This window comes from Aplidium turbinatum, chromosome 1, assembly GCF_918807975.1.
Source record: "Aplidium turbinatum chromosome 1, kaAplTurb1.1, whole genome shotgun sequence".
Taxonomy (NCBI): domain Eukaryota; kingdom Metazoa; phylum Chordata; class Ascidiacea; order Aplousobranchia; family Polyclinidae; genus Aplidium; species Aplidium turbinatum.
Genome location: NC_137472.1, coordinates 59,053,577 through 59,072,535, shown reverse-complemented (window position 1 = coordinate 59,072,535; position 18,959 = coordinate 59,053,577). Strand labels below are relative to the sequence as shown.

The 18,959-nt window shown below is 38.4% G+C and overlaps 1 protein-coding gene across 1 annotated transcript in view; it reads right to left on the bottom strand.

Moving 5' to 3' along the window:
* Window positions 1-18,959, bottom strand: part of LOC145767829 (uncharacterized) — a 78,461-nt gene that overhangs the window by 23,680 nt on the left and 35,822 nt on the right. The window contains exons 24-38 of the mRNA XM_082579533.1: window positions 15,074-15,285; window positions 14,429-14,512; window positions 12,039-12,215; window positions 8,918-9,140; window positions 8,314-8,542; window positions 8,102-8,214; window positions 7,204-7,367; window positions 6,661-6,871; window positions 5,944-6,182; window positions 3,803-4,034; window positions 3,138-3,232; window positions 2,141-2,396; window positions 1,484-1,607; window positions 667-808; window positions 46-221 (exon numbers count right to left, since the gene is read on the bottom strand). Of these exons, the coding sequence (XP_082435659.1) occupies window positions 46-221; window positions 667-808; window positions 1,484-1,607; window positions 2,141-2,396; window positions 3,138-3,232; window positions 3,803-4,034; window positions 5,944-6,182; window positions 6,661-6,871; window positions 7,204-7,367; window positions 8,102-8,214; window positions 8,314-8,542; window positions 8,918-9,140; window positions 12,039-12,215; window positions 14,429-14,512; window positions 15,074-15,285 (2,677 nt within the window). The remainder of the gene's footprint in view (window positions 1-45; window positions 222-666; window positions 809-1,483; window positions 1,608-2,140; window positions 2,397-3,137; window positions 3,233-3,802; window positions 4,035-5,943; window positions 6,183-6,660; window positions 6,872-7,203; window positions 7,368-8,101; window positions 8,215-8,313; window positions 8,543-8,917; window positions 9,141-12,038; window positions 12,216-14,428; window positions 14,513-15,073; window positions 15,286-18,959) is intronic.

Below are 18,959 nucleotides of genomic sequence, written 5' to 3'. Positions count from 1 at the left end.
ACTTATTTAAAGCACGTAGCATTCCGCAATCCATTCTCTACCTACCTTGACCACGATAAGGACACTCGGTAGTGAGAGACACCAAGGTTCTTCAATAACTCCACATCGGATTCCCAGTGGTTGAACTGATCAGCTGTCACACTGTCAGGGGAAGCGTCATTGTCCCATATCCATTCATCCCAATTACTTGCAAACGATTTGTTGACAAAACCACCTTCAATCTAAAATGAGTGATACCAAAACTTTTGTCTTCTTCACAAAATAATTATGACTAAACCCTTATTGACTAACAAGAATGAAATAACTCATGGTAAGTAGTTTAGTTCAGACTGCCAACTATAAGTTTTCTTGTCGTCATAATTTCCTGAACAAGTATATGCTGACATCTGGAGCTAGGTTGAAGGTTCAAGCCTCGGCAGCCAACATGTTGACACAATGACACCCTATGGATGGCATGTCGCTGAAGGGCATTATGCGGTGCAATGTGACGTTTGGTCTGGGAGTAGCGGTTACAGTGCTGCGCGACTTAAAACAACAGTGCGGGAAGTTGTCCGGGACATCACTAGCATACACCTTCAAGGTAACCATAACTGAGACAGCTTTGTGAAGTAGGTTAAGGTTTACTACGGAAAAGCTAGAATGGGTCAAACTACTAAAGACGTTTACCGATTGAGCGGCCGAGGAAACACCCCAAAAGAAACCAGACGGGAAAGTCCCATAAGCCCACTTCTCTTCTTCTGGTTGAACAAACCCGTTTGTCTTGATCAGGCCGCTCAGGAAAGTAGCTGAACTTTTTGGTGCACGTTTTCTACAAATGTAAACAGTAAGTGAGAAAAAGGAAGAATTCCTGCTAAAAACACTGAACTGAGCATTTACTAGCACAGCGAGCGTGCATCTATTGCTGTTAGTTCTTACTATACCAGACAAGCGAAAACATGTAAAATTCTGATAAGTGTGTGATGATAAAACTTTAATCTGATGAGGTTTTCATTTTGAATTTTAATCTGATGAGGTTTTCATTTCATTTGACAAATGTCTCGATGGGAGCTGGCACTGTTTCACCACAAGCATACAAAGCCATGCGATGTTATTGCGAATAAAAACTGATTTGCCTACTTCTGAAACATTTTAACAGAATGAAAGGCTAAAGGGTTCAACTTATTGTAATGTATTACATCTAAAAAGATTCAGTCTTGTAGTATCACTTTGTATTGCCAACCAGGTAGATTCTCCAGCCTACAATTATACCACTCCATGTGAATACAGAAAAGTGGATTACAAACTAGAGCAAAAATTAACAAAATGTGATTCTATTTTAATAATCTAAATAAGTTATACTAGATACCTGTACCAACAAAATACGTTTAACTTCACTAACGTTCCGTACAACATGCCAGCGTACATCTTCAGAGCAAACAAAACAGTATTTGTTTTTTCCAATTAATCAAGTTCAAATAATAATAATGTAAAAGTATATGCCAACCTGTCAATGGTATTGAAGTCTACATGGAAAAGTCCGGACCGCCTTGTGTAGCCGCGCTCCCATTCAAATCCGTCAATGAACTGCGAGTAGTAACCGCCAATGGGGACTTTGTCTTTAACTTGTGCTGCACAAATGCATTGTGTATCAACAGCAGGTTTGTGAAATGAGAAATATTATTTATGAACAACACAGTGCACAGAACTGGTCAACCGCTTAAAGGAGCTCGAAATGCAGCTACTTGTCAAATGACCTGTTTGTTTCATATCAACGTAAACGTTAAGCACGTAACATGTGAAACTTCGACAAAAACGAATAAAGTCGAATATTCTTCGATGACAAACTACACCACGGAATGTACTATTAGAGAGGATCCAATCGATTAAACTTTATCTAGAGTTCGCCATGAAAATTCCCATTCCCAATCTATGACACAAATTTGTCAAGTTGAGAAAACCGTCATATTCTATTGAGCAGGTCCAGAGCAGACGTTTTACCCGAGAAATTATTGCAAAACAATTCAACCTCTGCAAGATTAGGAACTTTACAGCATTGAGATTGTTACAAGCATTCAACATTAGGTATCTACCCAGCAAACTAGTGCTTTTTTACCTTAATTCAACATCTACAGACGTTATCGTCTACAGACGTACAGACTACCTTTCAACAGTTCGTTCAAATAAGACTTGTAGTAGTCCACTCTGTAGTAGTCATCGCTCTCTTGCATGGTTTCTTCAATCGCCAGTCCATTGTCACCAACCGTGATTGGATTATTACGAACACTGGTGGACCCTGACACTGTGACGTACTTGCCGTAAGCAAAGTAAAGGAGCCGTCTGACTCCCCATGCCACTGGGGCGGTCCCATATTCTGCCCCATACTGCGGCCAATCGGGGTCTTGATGTAAATTCAGGTCCTGAGATAACAGAGCATAATGCTGTTTCAATTAAATTTCATTTCCCTGAAGTTAGCTTTCAAGTCTCATCTCGTTCGGCTATAGTCATATTGTTCCTATAGGACTACCGAGTAGTCATTTTTGAGTGTATTTTTATCTTCAAGTGAACGGTATTTCGTTCGTTCGTTCCTTTTGTTGGAAAAATCTGGATTTCAATCTTTCACGACCTTTAATCATTGTAATGAAGTTTAGACAATTAAAACATTATGACATATTGCATTAAGGTAACAAATAAAATCGATATATTGAAACAGCGGTGATAAATGATGACCGCTTGATTCCGCTAAGTTGTGGAAAATCTCGGTATTACTACACAGTGCTGTTAACAGGAAGGTGGTTCATTCGTTTTCTTTTACAAAGCAAAATTATTTACGTGGACAACATAGCAAGAATAAAAGCTTGTTGAGCAAAACGAACATCTGATACAAACGAAGATGGAGATTTGTTACTTTGTGGAAAAAACTCACTAGTTGAAGCGTTCTAGGTTCGACACCCGGTAAAAGAAAATTGCTCCACTTAAGACACTCAAGAAATGTTTGAAGAAAAAAAACAAAGATTACCTTACTTGCATTCATTCCTGCCTGCCTACTATTCTAACTAAGATTGCACACAACAACAAAAAACATTTGATAGACGCATGTGGCACCAGCTTATGGAAAGATCTTTTAGGTTTCAAATTCTACGTCTTAGCAACCATGGTACCTGGTCGTTGACATAACTAGGTTCCAATTCATCGTTGTTGACGTGGACAACAAGTTGGACAGTTCCAGGGATGACGTAGAAGTGGTCCGATGTGCCTGGATGAAAGTCAAAGTTATAGGTAGATTAAAGAATTACTTGTTGCTGTATAGGCAGCATGTGAACTTTCAAACAATAATAAATTTTAACAAAAATGGAACAAACCTTTTCTAAATCAACATAAAGTGAGTTAAGGAAACTTCCAGGGCTCTCACCACTCGGCTATGCAGCCGACGACAAAGTAAATAAGTTAAGGTAAAGCCTACTTGGGATAAGGGCATACAAAAAACTCTTCAAGGCAGAGCATGCTGTGAAAGTTACTTCATGTAGGACAGTAATATTATTTGTATTAGCCTATGTAGATGTACATTTACTGTTAAAAGTTCTTTAAAAAAATATTTCAAAAACTGTAAGACATACTTTGTCATTCCTCATAAGCTTAAAGGCCATAATTATATTTTTCGAAACTGGGAGTTCATCTTTTAGCCCATCTCACAAAAATTCTTGCGTTTATCAGATTCTTGTTGGTGCAAGCTGGTATAGTTTATATTGTATGTGCCTTCAGAACTTGAAGGCACATTATATTATGTCATACAAACGCAGGTAAAGATTTATGTATACTTTAATACCTCGAAGAAAAGTTTGCTCATCAATTGTCAGCTCGGGTAGTCGACTAACGCCAGCAACCGAAGCTTCCAGCTCCAGTTGATCGATCATGGACTGAGGGTAGTTGCCAGTGACGTAGATCGGCTCAGCAAACCAACCTAGGCGGAAATCGACGGCTCGCATTGCCGCAGAAACATCAGCTGAATTGTTGGGGTCAGCTGGTTCATACCAGTCTGATGACAAAGCAATTGAAACCTGTAACAAATTAAGATATAATTCTTTGTCCTGCTACTCTGAAACAGACATTCTAAAAGCAAGCGTGTTGATCAGCTGATCAACTGCATACCACATTATCTACCAATGTCCAGTAACCAACCCCAGGATAGATATGTGGACCTCGATGAACACACAATCCATTGGCTGCTGCGCCTGGATATAACAACGTGACCTGCGGTGGCCTCAAACGCAAGAAGAAGCTGATTTCCAATCATACGAACCTACCCAGTTGTGGAAAATAAACAAAAACTGATAAATTCCACAGTTTCTTGTTTCAAGCATATATTGATATACGAGCCGGCGTATTGCCAAATAGTAAAAAATGAAGATAGCCTGTTTGCTCACTAAAGCAGTGTATTAAAAACGGAATGTTTCAAGGTACTATGATGTTTACGTTTGGACTAGTTGTATCTAGTAGTAGTAGTAGTCCAGTTTTAACCCGATGATGATGTACCCGTTACTGAGGGTAGCCTGATTCACATCCGAGTGCCGCAATCTCCTTCACCCAAAAGTACTTTGTGTTATTAACCGTATCTGCCACTGGCGTAGACCTTATGGTCTCGCCCTCTGCTAATTCAGCAATTTCACATAGAAGCAGTGACGCTAGAAACCTGAGATTTCTTGACTTTTACTTTTTTTTTCTTGCCCCAAATTTAATCCCGAATATGTTGGTATCGGATAATTGTGAAGTTCACAATAAACCTTTTGTCACAGCCAGTTATCAAATGCAGGAAAATTTCGGGTTTATTCAATAGCTTGATTGACAGTTTACTATTAGTGTGCGGTTTCATTTTGTGCTTGTCAGTCAAACGCGACGGCGCTAAAATTTCAGGCAGCAAAATCCGTCTTTTTACATTGATTCAACGTCAATTTTACTGTCTGGGTAGAGAGTCGGTCTCTGACGCAATATGAGTCATTCTTTGCTGGCAGACAATAATTAGGAAGGTAATTCGTTATTTGCGCAAATTGCTTTGTAGTGCAAAAAGTGTATGGAATACTGTTTGCACAGAAACGGAAAAACAAAATTGATGAAATTCTGTGTTCAATACAAGAAGACTTTCAAAATGAAATGTCAACTGAAAAATGTGACCAAGAAATGGCGAAAATAGATCTAAAACCGAGTCTTTATCACCTTTTCTAACTAAAATGCACAATCACGAATATATTTTGCAAAATAAATTGATTGAAGTGATAGATAAGGCTTTTGACCAACGGCATACTTTTTCCCGGTGTTATTTGATATAAGCCGACGGAGTAATTAGCAATAAGAGAGACGTAGACCTGATGGTCTCGGCCAGTAACTCTTGCCGCCAAAAGGAAGCAGTGACAGATACGGTTAAATAGAAACTTCATCATTTAAGAGATTTCTAATTATGATGTAAAAAATTGCAAGAGTAAAATATGATAAAAATTCTATACAAATCTTATAATAAATTATCGCGTTGTAGCAGAAAACTACCTAAAAAACATAAAGACAGAAACGCAATTCCATACTTTTTTTGTATAAAACAAACATTGTTGAACACCACATGTTGCTGTTAATTGAGAAATGAATGGTTTAAACCCTAAGAAATTGTTAACATCGTCAATGCACAATTTCCGGTACTAGAAATGATCATACTTTCGGGGTTTTACCACGATAAGTTTAAAAACTCAAGTAAGCTCTCAATGTTGAACATGTGGCAAATTACCGCAAATAGTGAGCACGGAACATTAAAATCTAAATGCAAAACAAACTGTAAAACCCAAGTAGTGTACAGAAAAGTTAACACTGTTTTAATGAATATTTCAAGGTTTGAATAATTCAAAATGTCATTTGCGTTAAGACTAATAAGTAACTGTTTCAGCAAGCGGAATTATTCTAAACCCCACTAAGCTCTAAAGTCACATGCCGCAGTCTTTTGAGACACTTGGGAGGAGGAAAGTGCAGATTTATCCAAAGTCGTTCCAAGCTTTTGGAGGCAACGTCGGTCTTACCTGGGGCGTGCTCACCACTGCCGTAGCCTTTCCACGCGATGGCGTATGGATCATGGATGGTGATCCAGTTCTTTACTCTGTCACCGAACAATTCAAAGCAGGATTCCGCGTACTTTTCAAACCAGCTCACCGAGTTAGAATCAATCCAACCTAAAGAAAAGTTTTAAAGTTAAGCTTCATAGTATAGGCTACGGTACTATACTAAGGTTGCTATGTACAGTAATATGCTAAGCTGGAGACATGGAATGTCTGATATCAAGGAATTCCGACTGGGACCGAAGGTCCGTCTCGATAGCGCAGTTGATTAGGAGACTGAATTCGCGCACGAAGAAACCACAAAATCTAGCGACGGACTGCTCTCCATTCAGCGGCACCCTGTAGATGGAACAGCTCACTGACAACAACTTCATTCTGTCAATTCAGTTTCTGTGTCAATCTCGGTGACTAGTCCTGCGTCAGTGGTTCAATTTCAAAGCCTCTACAAGTATGCAAAACTGCCAGGAGTGAGTTCTTAAAGAAGCTTTTACGGTCCGAGGATAAAGATTCAAAACCAACCAAACTCAACAGCCTTTTAATTTGGAAAGTAGGTCACGTGATTGGCAAGAAGTATCATCTTTCTCCGACTCACCTCCTTCATCCTGTAGCAACTGAGGCAGATCAAAGTGATATAACGTCACTTCCGGTGTCAATCCTCTGCGCATGAGCTCGTCGATCACGTAGTTGTAGTGCGCCACTGCGAGGCTATTTGGAATTTCGTTGCCCAGGAGATTGCCTTGTGGGAAAAGCCGTGACCAGGAAATAGAAAGCCGATATCGAGAGGTGCCCAAACCTTGTAGCATCTGCAAGAAATAAAACTTTCAAAATAAATAAATGGGTTTACTTTATAATGGTAAAGTTTTGTGCATGCAATAAATTTTTACGAGCGTTTCAGTTTAGCGTCTACAACTACAACCAGGGCGGATCCAGTAAGTAGCCTAGGGGGGGGGGACAATTTCAATAAAACACAATGATGTGTAGGTCTACATTCACCCGACTTTGCAATTACATCGTGAATAACGTTACCTTACGATGGGGGGGGATTGGAATATGTCATATAATCAATGCCTGATCCCGCGCACAATCTGATTAAAAAAACGACATTGATGATAAGCATTGTCAAAACCACCCAGACCTGAGCATCAAACTCCGTCTTGTAGTAAGCATCAGAAGCTACATTCCCAGAATACAAGGACGAGCTATCATCGGTTATACTCGTTGAAACGTACGCAGCTTGCGTTGCTGTGGTGACGGGGATTTTCCCCGATTCTTGTGAAAACGTGTCCCATATGCTCATTCCTGTTTAAATTTTTATTAATATTATTTATTTGCATCAGACAAATCTGTCCATATCCAATACAACGAATTAATGCGAACTGCAAACGCATAAAGATCACAAATATTATTAACTGTTTCGAATTTGATTTAATAATAAAATTTGTTCTTTAATCGCTGCATAAACCAATCCAATTAAACACTTGTCTCAGCAAAATTTCTAAACATTTAATGACAAAACAAAACTAATTGAATAACATAAGTTGACAAGGAGAGATGAGAATGACAAAGAAGTGCGACAGCCAACCGCTATCAAAAAAACGTAAGATCCACTGGATTAACAGGAGTAGGGAAGCACGGATGTTGAGACGAAGTGGGAAAACGTCAACAATATTCACATAAGCTTTAAGTTAAAGTAATTGGTGGCACATCTAGATCAGGTAAACGTTACAGAAGGTAATGAACATTACAGAACACAGTGCTAGACGTGAAATTGCCACCTGATCTAGCTTCTTGAAGAAACCAACCTAAAAATGTAGATAATCATCTTATATCATCTTATGATCATCTCATGTCATGATCATCTCATCTCAAGATCATATCTCATGATCATCTCATCTCATGATCATGTCATCTCATAATCATCTCATCTCATCTCATGATCATTTCATCTCATGATCATCTCATCTCATACAACATTCAACGGTAGCTTAACTCCACACAAAGAACACAGCATGGTAAACGTATCGTAAGTTTACCTCTTCCGTCCTTCGTCGATGCCCCCTCAGTCTGGTAGGCTGCAACCGAGACCCCCCACACAAATTCATCGGGAAACTTTTCGTTGATAAATTCCAACTTATCATCTTCACTCCTATTAGGAAAGATAATTACAAACAAACAATAATTACAAACAATTTATAGCTTACATTTTAGCTTATAAAACAAATGCATGATATTAAAAAACATTTACTTTGCCCAAAAGTATCCCCAAGCTTCGCTAGGAGATCTTTCGAAGCTGTTGGCGCGAATCAATGACGTGTAATATTCAGCTGACTTCTTTCGAATTCTCGGTCGATCGGGGTCCGTGAAGTTGACCCAGTGCAGTCCAAACCTTTCAGAGTACCCCTCCGCCCACTCAAAGTTATCCATAAGGGACCAGGCCGTGTACCCCTTTACTTTCACTCCATCGATGTGTATGGCTGAAAATAAGGGTAGGTTAAACTTCAGTTAAGCAGTTTTGTGTTTCTGAAAAAAAAAAAAACCTCAAACGTCAAAGTTAGTTTTTGCATACCGGTACCGGTAGTGGGTTCAGTATCTTTTACTCAGACTGACCTATAGAGTCCAACCCTATTGCTTGACAATCGAATCACTTTCGTTTGGCTACAAGCAGCAATCAAATTGCATGTTTACATTATATATTGCTGCTCTCAACACTTTACAAAGCATACAATAAAATTTTCAACGGAGCAAACCATTACCTAAAACTCAGCAGGCAGGATTATATCTATAAGTAATATATTAAGTAAATCGTAGGCTATGATATCAAGCATCATCACGTTCAAAGCTTTGCTTACCCTTCAGCACTTCGTTGATGTATGTCTTGTAGTAATTAACCCGGATGTCATCATCGAGGTAGTCGTAAAAATGTTCAGAGATTCCGCTCTCTGTGATATAGATGTCCGGATCCTGGAAGTTTCTTTTGATCCATGTCACCAACTTCCGAATCCCCCATGGGACCTGGTAGAGCCAGCTGGATGCAGATCCAGGCCACTCAGAACACCCATCTCCACAAGTGTCCTGAAATATTGAATTCAAATTTGAAAAACAGGTGAAAAATGAATTGGACATGGCCGGACTGTAAAGAAGAAGATGCAATGGACTGAATGAGATAGAAAATAGGAGTGAAGGAAATCACTGCAGGGAAGGAGTCCGCCTCCCTCACCAGTGGAGACAAAACTGAATTTTGATGATAACTATGATGAAAAGAACTAAAGACAGGGTTGAAGTCTGGAAAGAATCTTATTGGCTTCACAGTTCAAAGAGGTTTGTAATTGTATTGTTAAAGTTTTAAGAGATTTGCGATTGCTGCCGACTTACTGTCAGCCCATAATAGACTGCGCAGTGTGTTATGCTGTAAGCAGCACCAAAGAAAAGAAGCAAAATATTAAATAAGAACTTTAATAACAACAATTTAACGATGCACTGTATTCAGAGCAAATATGCGTTGCTCACAGCGATTTACGCGGCATAAATTTTAAAGCACTTATAAGAATTGTTTTTTCGTAAACCAATGGCAAATTACGTTGCTAACCTCATCCATAACACAAATTGCATGATAATTTGATGACAGCAGTTAAAAGATAGTAGTTGTTCTACATAATTTAATCTTGTGCTAGCTACTGGAGATTAATACTCTCCGTAGCGCCTTATGTGGCCTACATGCAACATAAATTTTTGAAGAGTATCCTACATGACTTTGAGAGAGAAGAATAAATATTTGTGAAGAAAATAAACACAAAATACTTTCAACTGCTCCTTTTTAGCTCAATGTTGCAAATTTGCATCAAGGTGTACAGCTAAATATTCTATGTTGGTTCGACTACACTTTTTTAAAACTAAGAAGGAAAGACGAATCAAGGAACTACTATAAACAGATGAAACCAAGCAACCACACGGCATTTAACATAATATATTAAACTGAACATAAACTATCTACGAACGTTTTCGGCCATACACATGTTAGCCCTTTTCAAGTAACGAAAAAATAACTGATTTTACATCTACATTGAAATAAATAACTGATCTTCACACTAAAGTGAAAACGAAATGCATAAGAATGAAACGGCAAAGCAGAGGAGAAAGGCACATCACATGGCGGGTAATTCCGCGAGGCAAACACGCATCATAACTTATGATGAATTAAGAAAAGACGTTAAGCAAATAAGAAGCACCTGCGGCAAACAACTGCGTTTTGAGGCTAGGATTGCATGATTTTATTAGCAAAGCCTCGTGGATTTTAGTGTCAAATTCGGTGAAACATTTACGCAAAGCTCTAAAAGATTTCAAGAATGGTTTGTTGTTTAAACATGATTGGCAATCGAATATATGGTCTTTAATGGCATTTCTTCTGTTCAAATTAGTTAAATCTAAGTGCTCCCTCACTCTCGTGGCCAAATGCCGCGTGGACATGCCAATGTATGTAGCCTACAGTTCGCGTCGCGCGAACAAGTGAACTTGTACACGACATTTCAACACAAGCAGGAGGGAATATCACCGAACTCGGCAACCACGGGGCATTTAACATAATATATTAAACTAAACATAAACAATGTGTATGGCCGAAACCGTTCGTAGATAGTTTATGTTTAGTTTAATATATTATGTTAAATGCCGTGTGATTGCTTGGTTTCATCTGTTTATGGTTGAAGAAAGTCACCTCTTTACCAAAATTGTATTACAAGGAACTACTGTATACAATACGAAACACAGTGACGATCGGTGAGGGAAAGCAAGGAAAGCAGTGCTTACCTTAGCAAAAGCTATGCAAAATATAATGACTGAATTCTAGGTTTAACTTCTTATTATTTTTATCACGTCTATTTTAACTTGAAAATTACTGTATTCGTGACTAGAATTACTCGTAACGCTTGTGAGTAGTCTAAGTCCTCACCAAACCGCATGTCTTGCCTATAAATGACAATTGACGCAAACGCTTCTGTCAGAAACAATCACTGAGGCTCCAGGTAAGCAACTACCAAACTTGCTTTCCCAGATTCAAAAATGTCAAAAAACGCCTTCGTTTTATCCAATCCTCACTCGTTTTGCAAAACGTCACCAGCTGCTTAGCCAATCAGATGTGTTATGGTTATGGTAGGTTAGTTGTGCTTTCCCAGTGACGTCAATGCGTACAATCCGTACATTCGCTAGAGCGACGAGACTAACTCGTCAGAATGGTCTCCTCGTCACGTACTACACGCACAGCATCATAATGCCAAAAAGCTTGTTGCTGTTTTTTGATGTCTCCTCGCCATGTACTTTAGCCTACTGTACTAGCTTTCATAGTCATGCCTTTGCCCTTTTTACAGCGTTGATATAACGTTACTTCGCCAATGAACGTTCAGGTGCGGATGCAATATGTATTTAGTTTGTTAAGCTTCTATACGCAGGAGGCAAACTTATCCTGCTTTTTGTTTAAATTGCTTGCGGTTGTAATGTTTAGGCCTAAGTGTTAGTTTTTGTAGTGTAGGCTTAACTGAATATCTGAGAATGAACACTCATGACGAATTAAACATTTAGACAACTATTATTCCATGTCTAACACAGGATTTTGGTCCTGCAACGTTAAAATTAAGATTGTTCATGACTTCTAAACATTAAATGGATGTATGATCACGACATAGGCGAAGCACAATTTGACAGATTTTTATTTTTGATTTGTTTTGGAAATGCTCTCAGAGCGCACCGAATTGGAAGTGTTTTTCAAAAATTTCTGGGGGAGGCCCCCCAGACCCCCCGCTGAAACATTTCAATCAACCGAATGTAGGTCTATAGTAGGCCTAGTCCATAACATCACGTTTCTAGCGTCCGATGTCTAGAGCGAGAACAGAGATTGTTCCCTTTATGACGTGCAGCTGCAACACCATCCAGAGAAAAAACATATGTAGACTGTAGAGAATGCTTTAATTCATCACATACCGAGTCTGTGTCATGGTTAGGGAAACCATTGTGAGTGTTGCAAGGAAAGACAAGATTAGAAGTGTAGTGGTTCAGCCCAAAAAAATCAGAAGTCCCTTTGTTGAGTTCGATTTCTTCTGGCGTGAACTCAGGTAGACGGTTGTAGGTGATGTTAAAGTATTCACTTTCATTTCCGACCTAAATAACATAGGCTATATATATAACCGAAATAACAATAACGATAATAAAATAATACCAAAAAACAAGCAAAAAAAATCGCATTTGAATATAAAACAATAGGTATTAACAATAAAGAAATATATCAACATAATGTATTAATATCGTTATTACATGTGCTAGCTGAAGATGCTATTACTAGAGCACAATCGATTCTTAATAAATTACACCAAGAGGTTAGATTGTTGTGCAAATGCCAGCATTTGATGAATGCAAAATAGCAGTACCATCTAATGTATTAATATAAAATATGTTTTACTGCAATGCTTCAGGTGTACACTGAAGACCTATTTCACTCATATGTATTCAAATACCCCAAACTGATTCAAGTTTCATTTCAGTTTGATGTTTGGGGTAAAGCTCGACAGAAATCAAACTCACATCCATCAGTTTTAAGATGAGCATTCCAAGCACTATGCAAATGAGTTGATTAGACAGGGGTCCGCAAATACTTGTTGGCGCAACACAAAAAACAAAAATTGTTCTAAAATCTAAATCTTCGCGACACAAACGTTTCGGCAGCACAAAACTTAATTGTGCGCAAAACACTTTGCAATTTAATATCAATTTCAATACAGTCATCCTCCATTTATTACGCCGACATCGGGTCCGGACGATTTTGGGCTTATCAAGCGAGGGACGATTCTCTACCACTCTTACACATTCAGTAATTTGGACCGGACCAAATTGGGCTTAATAAGCTGGTGGACTTATTAACAGTGGGCTTACTAAGCGGAGACTACTGTACTACCATTGAAAGTAAAAATTTTCTTGTACAAAATTGTATGAAACCTAGTACATCAAATAGTGAATGATCTTATTATTTTTTCCAAAAGCGTTATATTTGTAGTAATTTAAGAAAAATGTGAACACTATAATATAAACGACGACCTTTTATAGTACATGGTAATTGTATGAGTACATGCATAAAAGTGAGACACAGTCTAAGTTGAAATTCTTCTGTTATATTTTTCCAATTTTAAACATGCATGTAACTTTTATGTATGTACTCATACAATTACCATGTACTCTAAAAGGTCGTCGTTTATATTATAGTGTTCACATTTTTCTTAAATTTTTGATGCTTTTGTATCTGCTTTACGCGGATCCCCGATTGACTTTACGTTGATACGGGTTTAAAGTAATCGCCCCTTTTTTTTTAAATAATTAGTTAGAAGTATCTTGCATCCGCTAGTTCGGATCATATAATTGTAACAGGAGACTGGCTTGACTGGTCCCAGGCTTTGGCGTATGTCAGCTTGACTGACCTCATTGTTTGTTGTTTATATTTAAATACTTCGCCGAATCCTTAATATTCTCGTACTTTTTATTGTTGCAACTAAAGTTTGTCACTTTACTTTTATAATGTAGCCTATGACCTAATTACCATCATAATTTGCATAACAATTGTTATTATTACTGCTCGTAGACTAATTTCGCAGATTAGTTTGTTTCTTGGCAACCACATAACATTTTTAATCATTTTTTTTTTAAGTGAACTGCTGTAAATTTTACTGTACCATCCTGTTGATAAAGTTGTACTGATGAGGGTTCAATACCCGAAATCGCGATATGCAACAGAATAATTTCAAATTGGAAAAATATAACAGAAGAATTTCAAATTAGACTTTGTCTCACTTTTATGCATGTACTCATACAATTACCATGTACTATAAAAGGTCGTCGTTTATATTATAGTGTTCATATTTTTCTTAAATTTTTGATGCTGTTGTATCTGCTTTACGCGGATCCCCGATTGACTTTACGTTCATACGGGTTTAAAGTAATCGCCCCCTTTTTTTTAAATATTTATAGTAAGTTTAAATTATTTTGCGACTCAGAGTACATGATCTCGCGACCTGAATTTGGGTCCCGAAACACTATTTGAGGACTCTTGGATTACAGAAAGATAGAGAAAGATGAGAGCAGTTTTGCAGAGGCTGTACTGTTGTACCCCAACCATAACGAATATAATAGAAATTGAGATTGAAGCAAGGTATGTTACTTCAGTGTGTAAAAGCTAAAAAGGCACCAAAAGATATCATAAGTGCATTTGCATTTATAGATGTTTTGTGAATGCCATACAACTGGTTTCTTCAAAACCCATATTATGTGGCGATCAAACTAATAAGTAGGTTGCATGATAACTTGTTTGTACAAAAATATTCACTCACGTTCCATTTCATCACCGGAGAGTAATCCCCAGAGTTGAAGATTGGCTCAGCAAACCAACCAGTGAAAAACGTCAAGCTCCGTTGCTGAAAGTTATAATATTTCATGACGTAACAATGACGCAATGTGACTGAATTATAATAGTTTAACAATTAGAGAATCGCATATAAGACGAATGGTCAGTTCTCTCAGCCGTCTTTCCCTGTAGCTCAACTATGCGGACTCAAGTTACCACACTTTGGGTAGAGGTTGGCCGTGCTTTTTTAACATCCAGTTTCAACCGCGAGCCAAGCCAGGGTTGTATGATTATAAAACAAGCGTTTTCACCACTGTTCCATTCTGTTTAAAAATCACAAGGTCATAATTAAAATTATCGTAGAAAGACAAAGACCGAGATGTTATTGAAGTAGATGAGTTATATTGACATCAAAACAAATGGGTCGAAATAACCACTTAAATGGACTTAAAAAGACAAAAAATAACTAGAAAACCAAATTAAAGAGGCCGGATGATGTGATGATGTTGAAGAAATTGATTAGTATCTTCTGGATGAAAACAGCAAAGAATAGACCAATATGAGAATCTGTAAAAACTTTCCACCAGTAATGGCATGACAGATTAATGATGCTAATAGTTTGAACACCCACCGACGCCTCTATGTCGTCAGGATTCGTGATGCGACCAGGCTCCACCCAATTCGAATTCAAAGTAATTCCAATCTTCCCGCCCTGAGTTGGTCGGTAGGTGTCGTTGTAGAGGTGGTAAGCTCGCGCATGCGCCTTGATCAAGGTGTGTGCGGCCAGGTACATCCCGTCTTCCGGCTGGTAGACGGAAGGGGCAAAAGCTCCCCACCCATAACCTGAAAACAAAGTTTTGATTTAAAATTTATAAAGTTAGGCTATGTGTGTTAATTTTTGTGTCAAAATATGATTTAATATCCAAGAGAGTAAAACAACAACCACAGCAAAGACATCATTAGTCAGCAGAATAAGACCAAAAGGAGTGACTGACCACCACTTTTGCTTGAAACAAGAAAGACATTTTTTATTGTTTGTACGGGTTTCGCACAGGGCCGTTGACAGGATTTCTCGGGCCCGGTACCAATTTATTTTCGGGCCCCCTTCGGCCTTCATCGACTATGTTATGAAAATAAAGGTTGTGTACAAACTTTTATTGATGTCGTTTAAGCATGGTCATTTAACAAATCTTGCGCAATCTTAAAATTTCTTGAACCGCAAAACTTACTATCTCTATCTAGCGGTTGCTTTTTTGAACTTTTATTTGTCACATGGCGCTAGAGTATTCTAGGCTCACCAGAAGAGAATTTACAGCAAAGGTAGTGCAGACAGTCAAAAAGTTTTCAATTTGATTTGGAAAAGGTGTTTGGGCCTCGATCAAACATTTGCTGAATGCTGCAATCTATAAAGCGGTTTTGTGCAGTTTTTAGTGCAGTGCAGTGCCGGATTAAGGAGGGTGCTGACTGGGCTGAAGCCCAGGGCCCCCACTTTTGGGGGCCCCCACCTCAAAGAAGAAAATCCATTAATTTGTTTAGTTGCATAGCTGGAGATTGCTGCTTTAATTCGTATCTCAAACAAGCAGGGGCGGCTCGCCTATATGTGCTGCGGTGTTAGAGCATAAACATAGCCAGGGGGGGGGGGGGGCGAAAGGGGCCATGGCCCCCCCAAATCTTCAAAGTTTATATTCCGAAGTTGAACCATTTGTTGAAAATATAATATAATTTGTATAGATTTATATCGTTTTCCAAGATATCTGGCTATTAACACCCCCCAGGACTTGTTTTAGATGCACAGAAAGACACCAATAAATTTTGAAAATCGTAAATCGTGCAAAGTTTACGCGATTTACGCTTCTTTTAACTAATCTGTAGAAGCAATTTCAGAATCGCTTACTCTGTTGGGTTTTAGTGTAGCTGAGTTTTTTGTGTTCTCTAATTTTAGCCGCAGTTTTTGCCCGTTCGTGTGTAACAGCTACCTTTAATAAGTTAATAATCTAGCTGTTTATCTGCCTATAAATTTCATACAAATATTACCCTGAAAGTGTTTCCAGAAAGCGCTATAATCCATTATTTAAGTGTAATTTGCAAAAATTTTCCGGGGAAGCATGCCCCCGGACCCCCCTAGAATACGCGTGCCTTCGGCACGCTCTAACTCCCCGCCAGCTTTATTGCTTCCCATGCTTAACACACCAGGATACGCCATTGCACATCAGGTGGCGATGTCTTAAATCAAACACTTTGCTGTTCTCTTCAATTCATTAAATATTTGGCCCCCCCCCAAATTTTTTTCTGGCTACGCCATTGTGCTAGAGCACCCCTGCCCTACCCCAGTTATTCATTTTTTTTAACAAAAAACATATTTATTTGCTACTTTCATATCCGGAAATGGTACGGAGTTTTTTTGAAAAAACATTTCAATATTGGAAACACGGCTTGCGCTGTTTTTTTATTTCGCCACGCGTCGGTTGGGTATGTTGATAAGCTAGGCTAGGTAGTTGGGTAGGGCGATTTTTAAAATTTGTACCAATGCACTCTCATACAGGAGCAATAATAGCCAAAATTGTTTGGAGTTTTTGGAAAAGCTTAATACCAACATTGAAGACTGCCGCGGTCAAAGTTATGATAATGCTGCCAATATGAGTGGCAAGTATAGGCTAATGGTCTTCAAGCTCTTCTGCGCGAGAAATGTAGTGTAGCTCATTATGTGCCTTGCACAGCATATTCACTTAATTTAATCGGTAAATGTGCTGCAGAAACATGCCGTTCTGCCGCTGCGCTTTTTGAATCGTTGCAAAGCCTTTATTCAAGGCTCGTCTCGTTTACTCACCGTTGGCAAGTCCATCGAAAATTCGTAGATGGTTTGCCTGTTTTAAAGACATTATCTGATACAAGATGGTCAGCTAGATATGATGCAGTTTGTGCATTAAACAAAGGATACAGTGAGACTATTTTAGCGCTTGAAGAATTGGCCTCTGATGATGCTCACTCTCGAAAGAGCAAAGTCAAACGATTTGTAAAAAAGTTGAAACAACTGGAGACAGTTATTTTGCTTGAAATGTGGCGTGCAATTTTGGAAAGGTTTCAAAAACAAACCTGTCCCTTCAAAAAAAGTGGATTGTGTTTGAATAATGCAGTAGGCTACGGTACTACAGTTGTTACAAAGTCTCATGAGCTTTGTCAAAAGCGAAAGATCCAACTTTGAAACGTATGAAAAAAAGGGTAAGAAGAAATGTGGATCCAACACCTATGCATGTTCTTCAAAATGAATTTAAATCCAACGTTATAGGCATTTTGATGGGCCCTCTACAGAGCCAACGATTTTTTTCCAAGAGATAAATTTAGAGTTAAAGTGTATCTTGCCACAATTGACAAACTATCTGCAGAATTGGATAAGCGTTTGAAAGCATACCGTGACGTCGAAAGTAAGTTTGGTTTCATTTCAAAACTGACGGATCTTAGCCCTAACGAGATTGATCAAGCTACTGTTGCATTGATGAAGGAATATCCCATGGATTTCGAAGCCAATTTTCCAACTGAAACAGTTCATTTTGCAGAATTTTTCAAAGTGAAAACTGCTGATGGTGGAAAAGAAGCCTCAGAAAATCCTGATAAACACAAAGTGGAAAAAGATAGTGTTGACCTCAACATGTTGTTAGGCCTACTTCCAAGCGAAAAAAGGTGCGTTGAAACCATGGTTGAAACCATTCCCAATGTCTTCTTTGCTCTGCGAATGTATTTGTGTGTGATGATCTCCGACTGCAGTGGAGAAAGATCTTTTTCAAAATTAAGGAGAATCAAAAACGAAGTTCGAAATTCTTCGCGGCAAGAGTGAGTTTCGAATCTTTCGCTTCTAAGCATTGAACACGATATTTTGGATTCATTGAATTTTGAAGAATTGATCAGCGATTTTGCCACGAGAAAAGCAAGAAAGCGTCCATTTTGAGTTGATATGAACAATTTTCTAGGGCAGTAAACGATATAACTACGTAGGCCTACCGGTACCGCCTACCAGTTTGCAGTTTCATTTTTGATTTATGGCCTAATGGCTACTCCTATGAATATGATTCTGTTTCTATCGTGTGAAGCTGACAAACAATTTACAGCTCATACATAAAGTTGCGGCCAAAAACAAACGTTTAGTTTTTTGTGAAACGATTAAGCTTAGCCTACTTTGAACGCTCTGTATCTCAACAGTTTTGTGTTTAAGTATTCGACACCATTCACACCAAGCATTAAAAGTTTATTGTCATTGCTAAATTTGCTTTTCAACCAGAAAACGAATCTCTTCCGAAGAAATACTGTTGAAAATTAGCCAGGTTTTTCCTCACAATTTACTTGGGGCAAAATTGTTTGTTTTGAACAGTAGCCTACAGTATTGCACATAACGGATATGTTATCGTACAGTATATCAATAATCGCCCACAAGCAATTTGTATTGAAAGTGTTGCCTCTAAAAATTGTTGAGAAAGGATCGAGTTCACTTTGAACAGTGATAGCCTATCTCACAAACGGATACG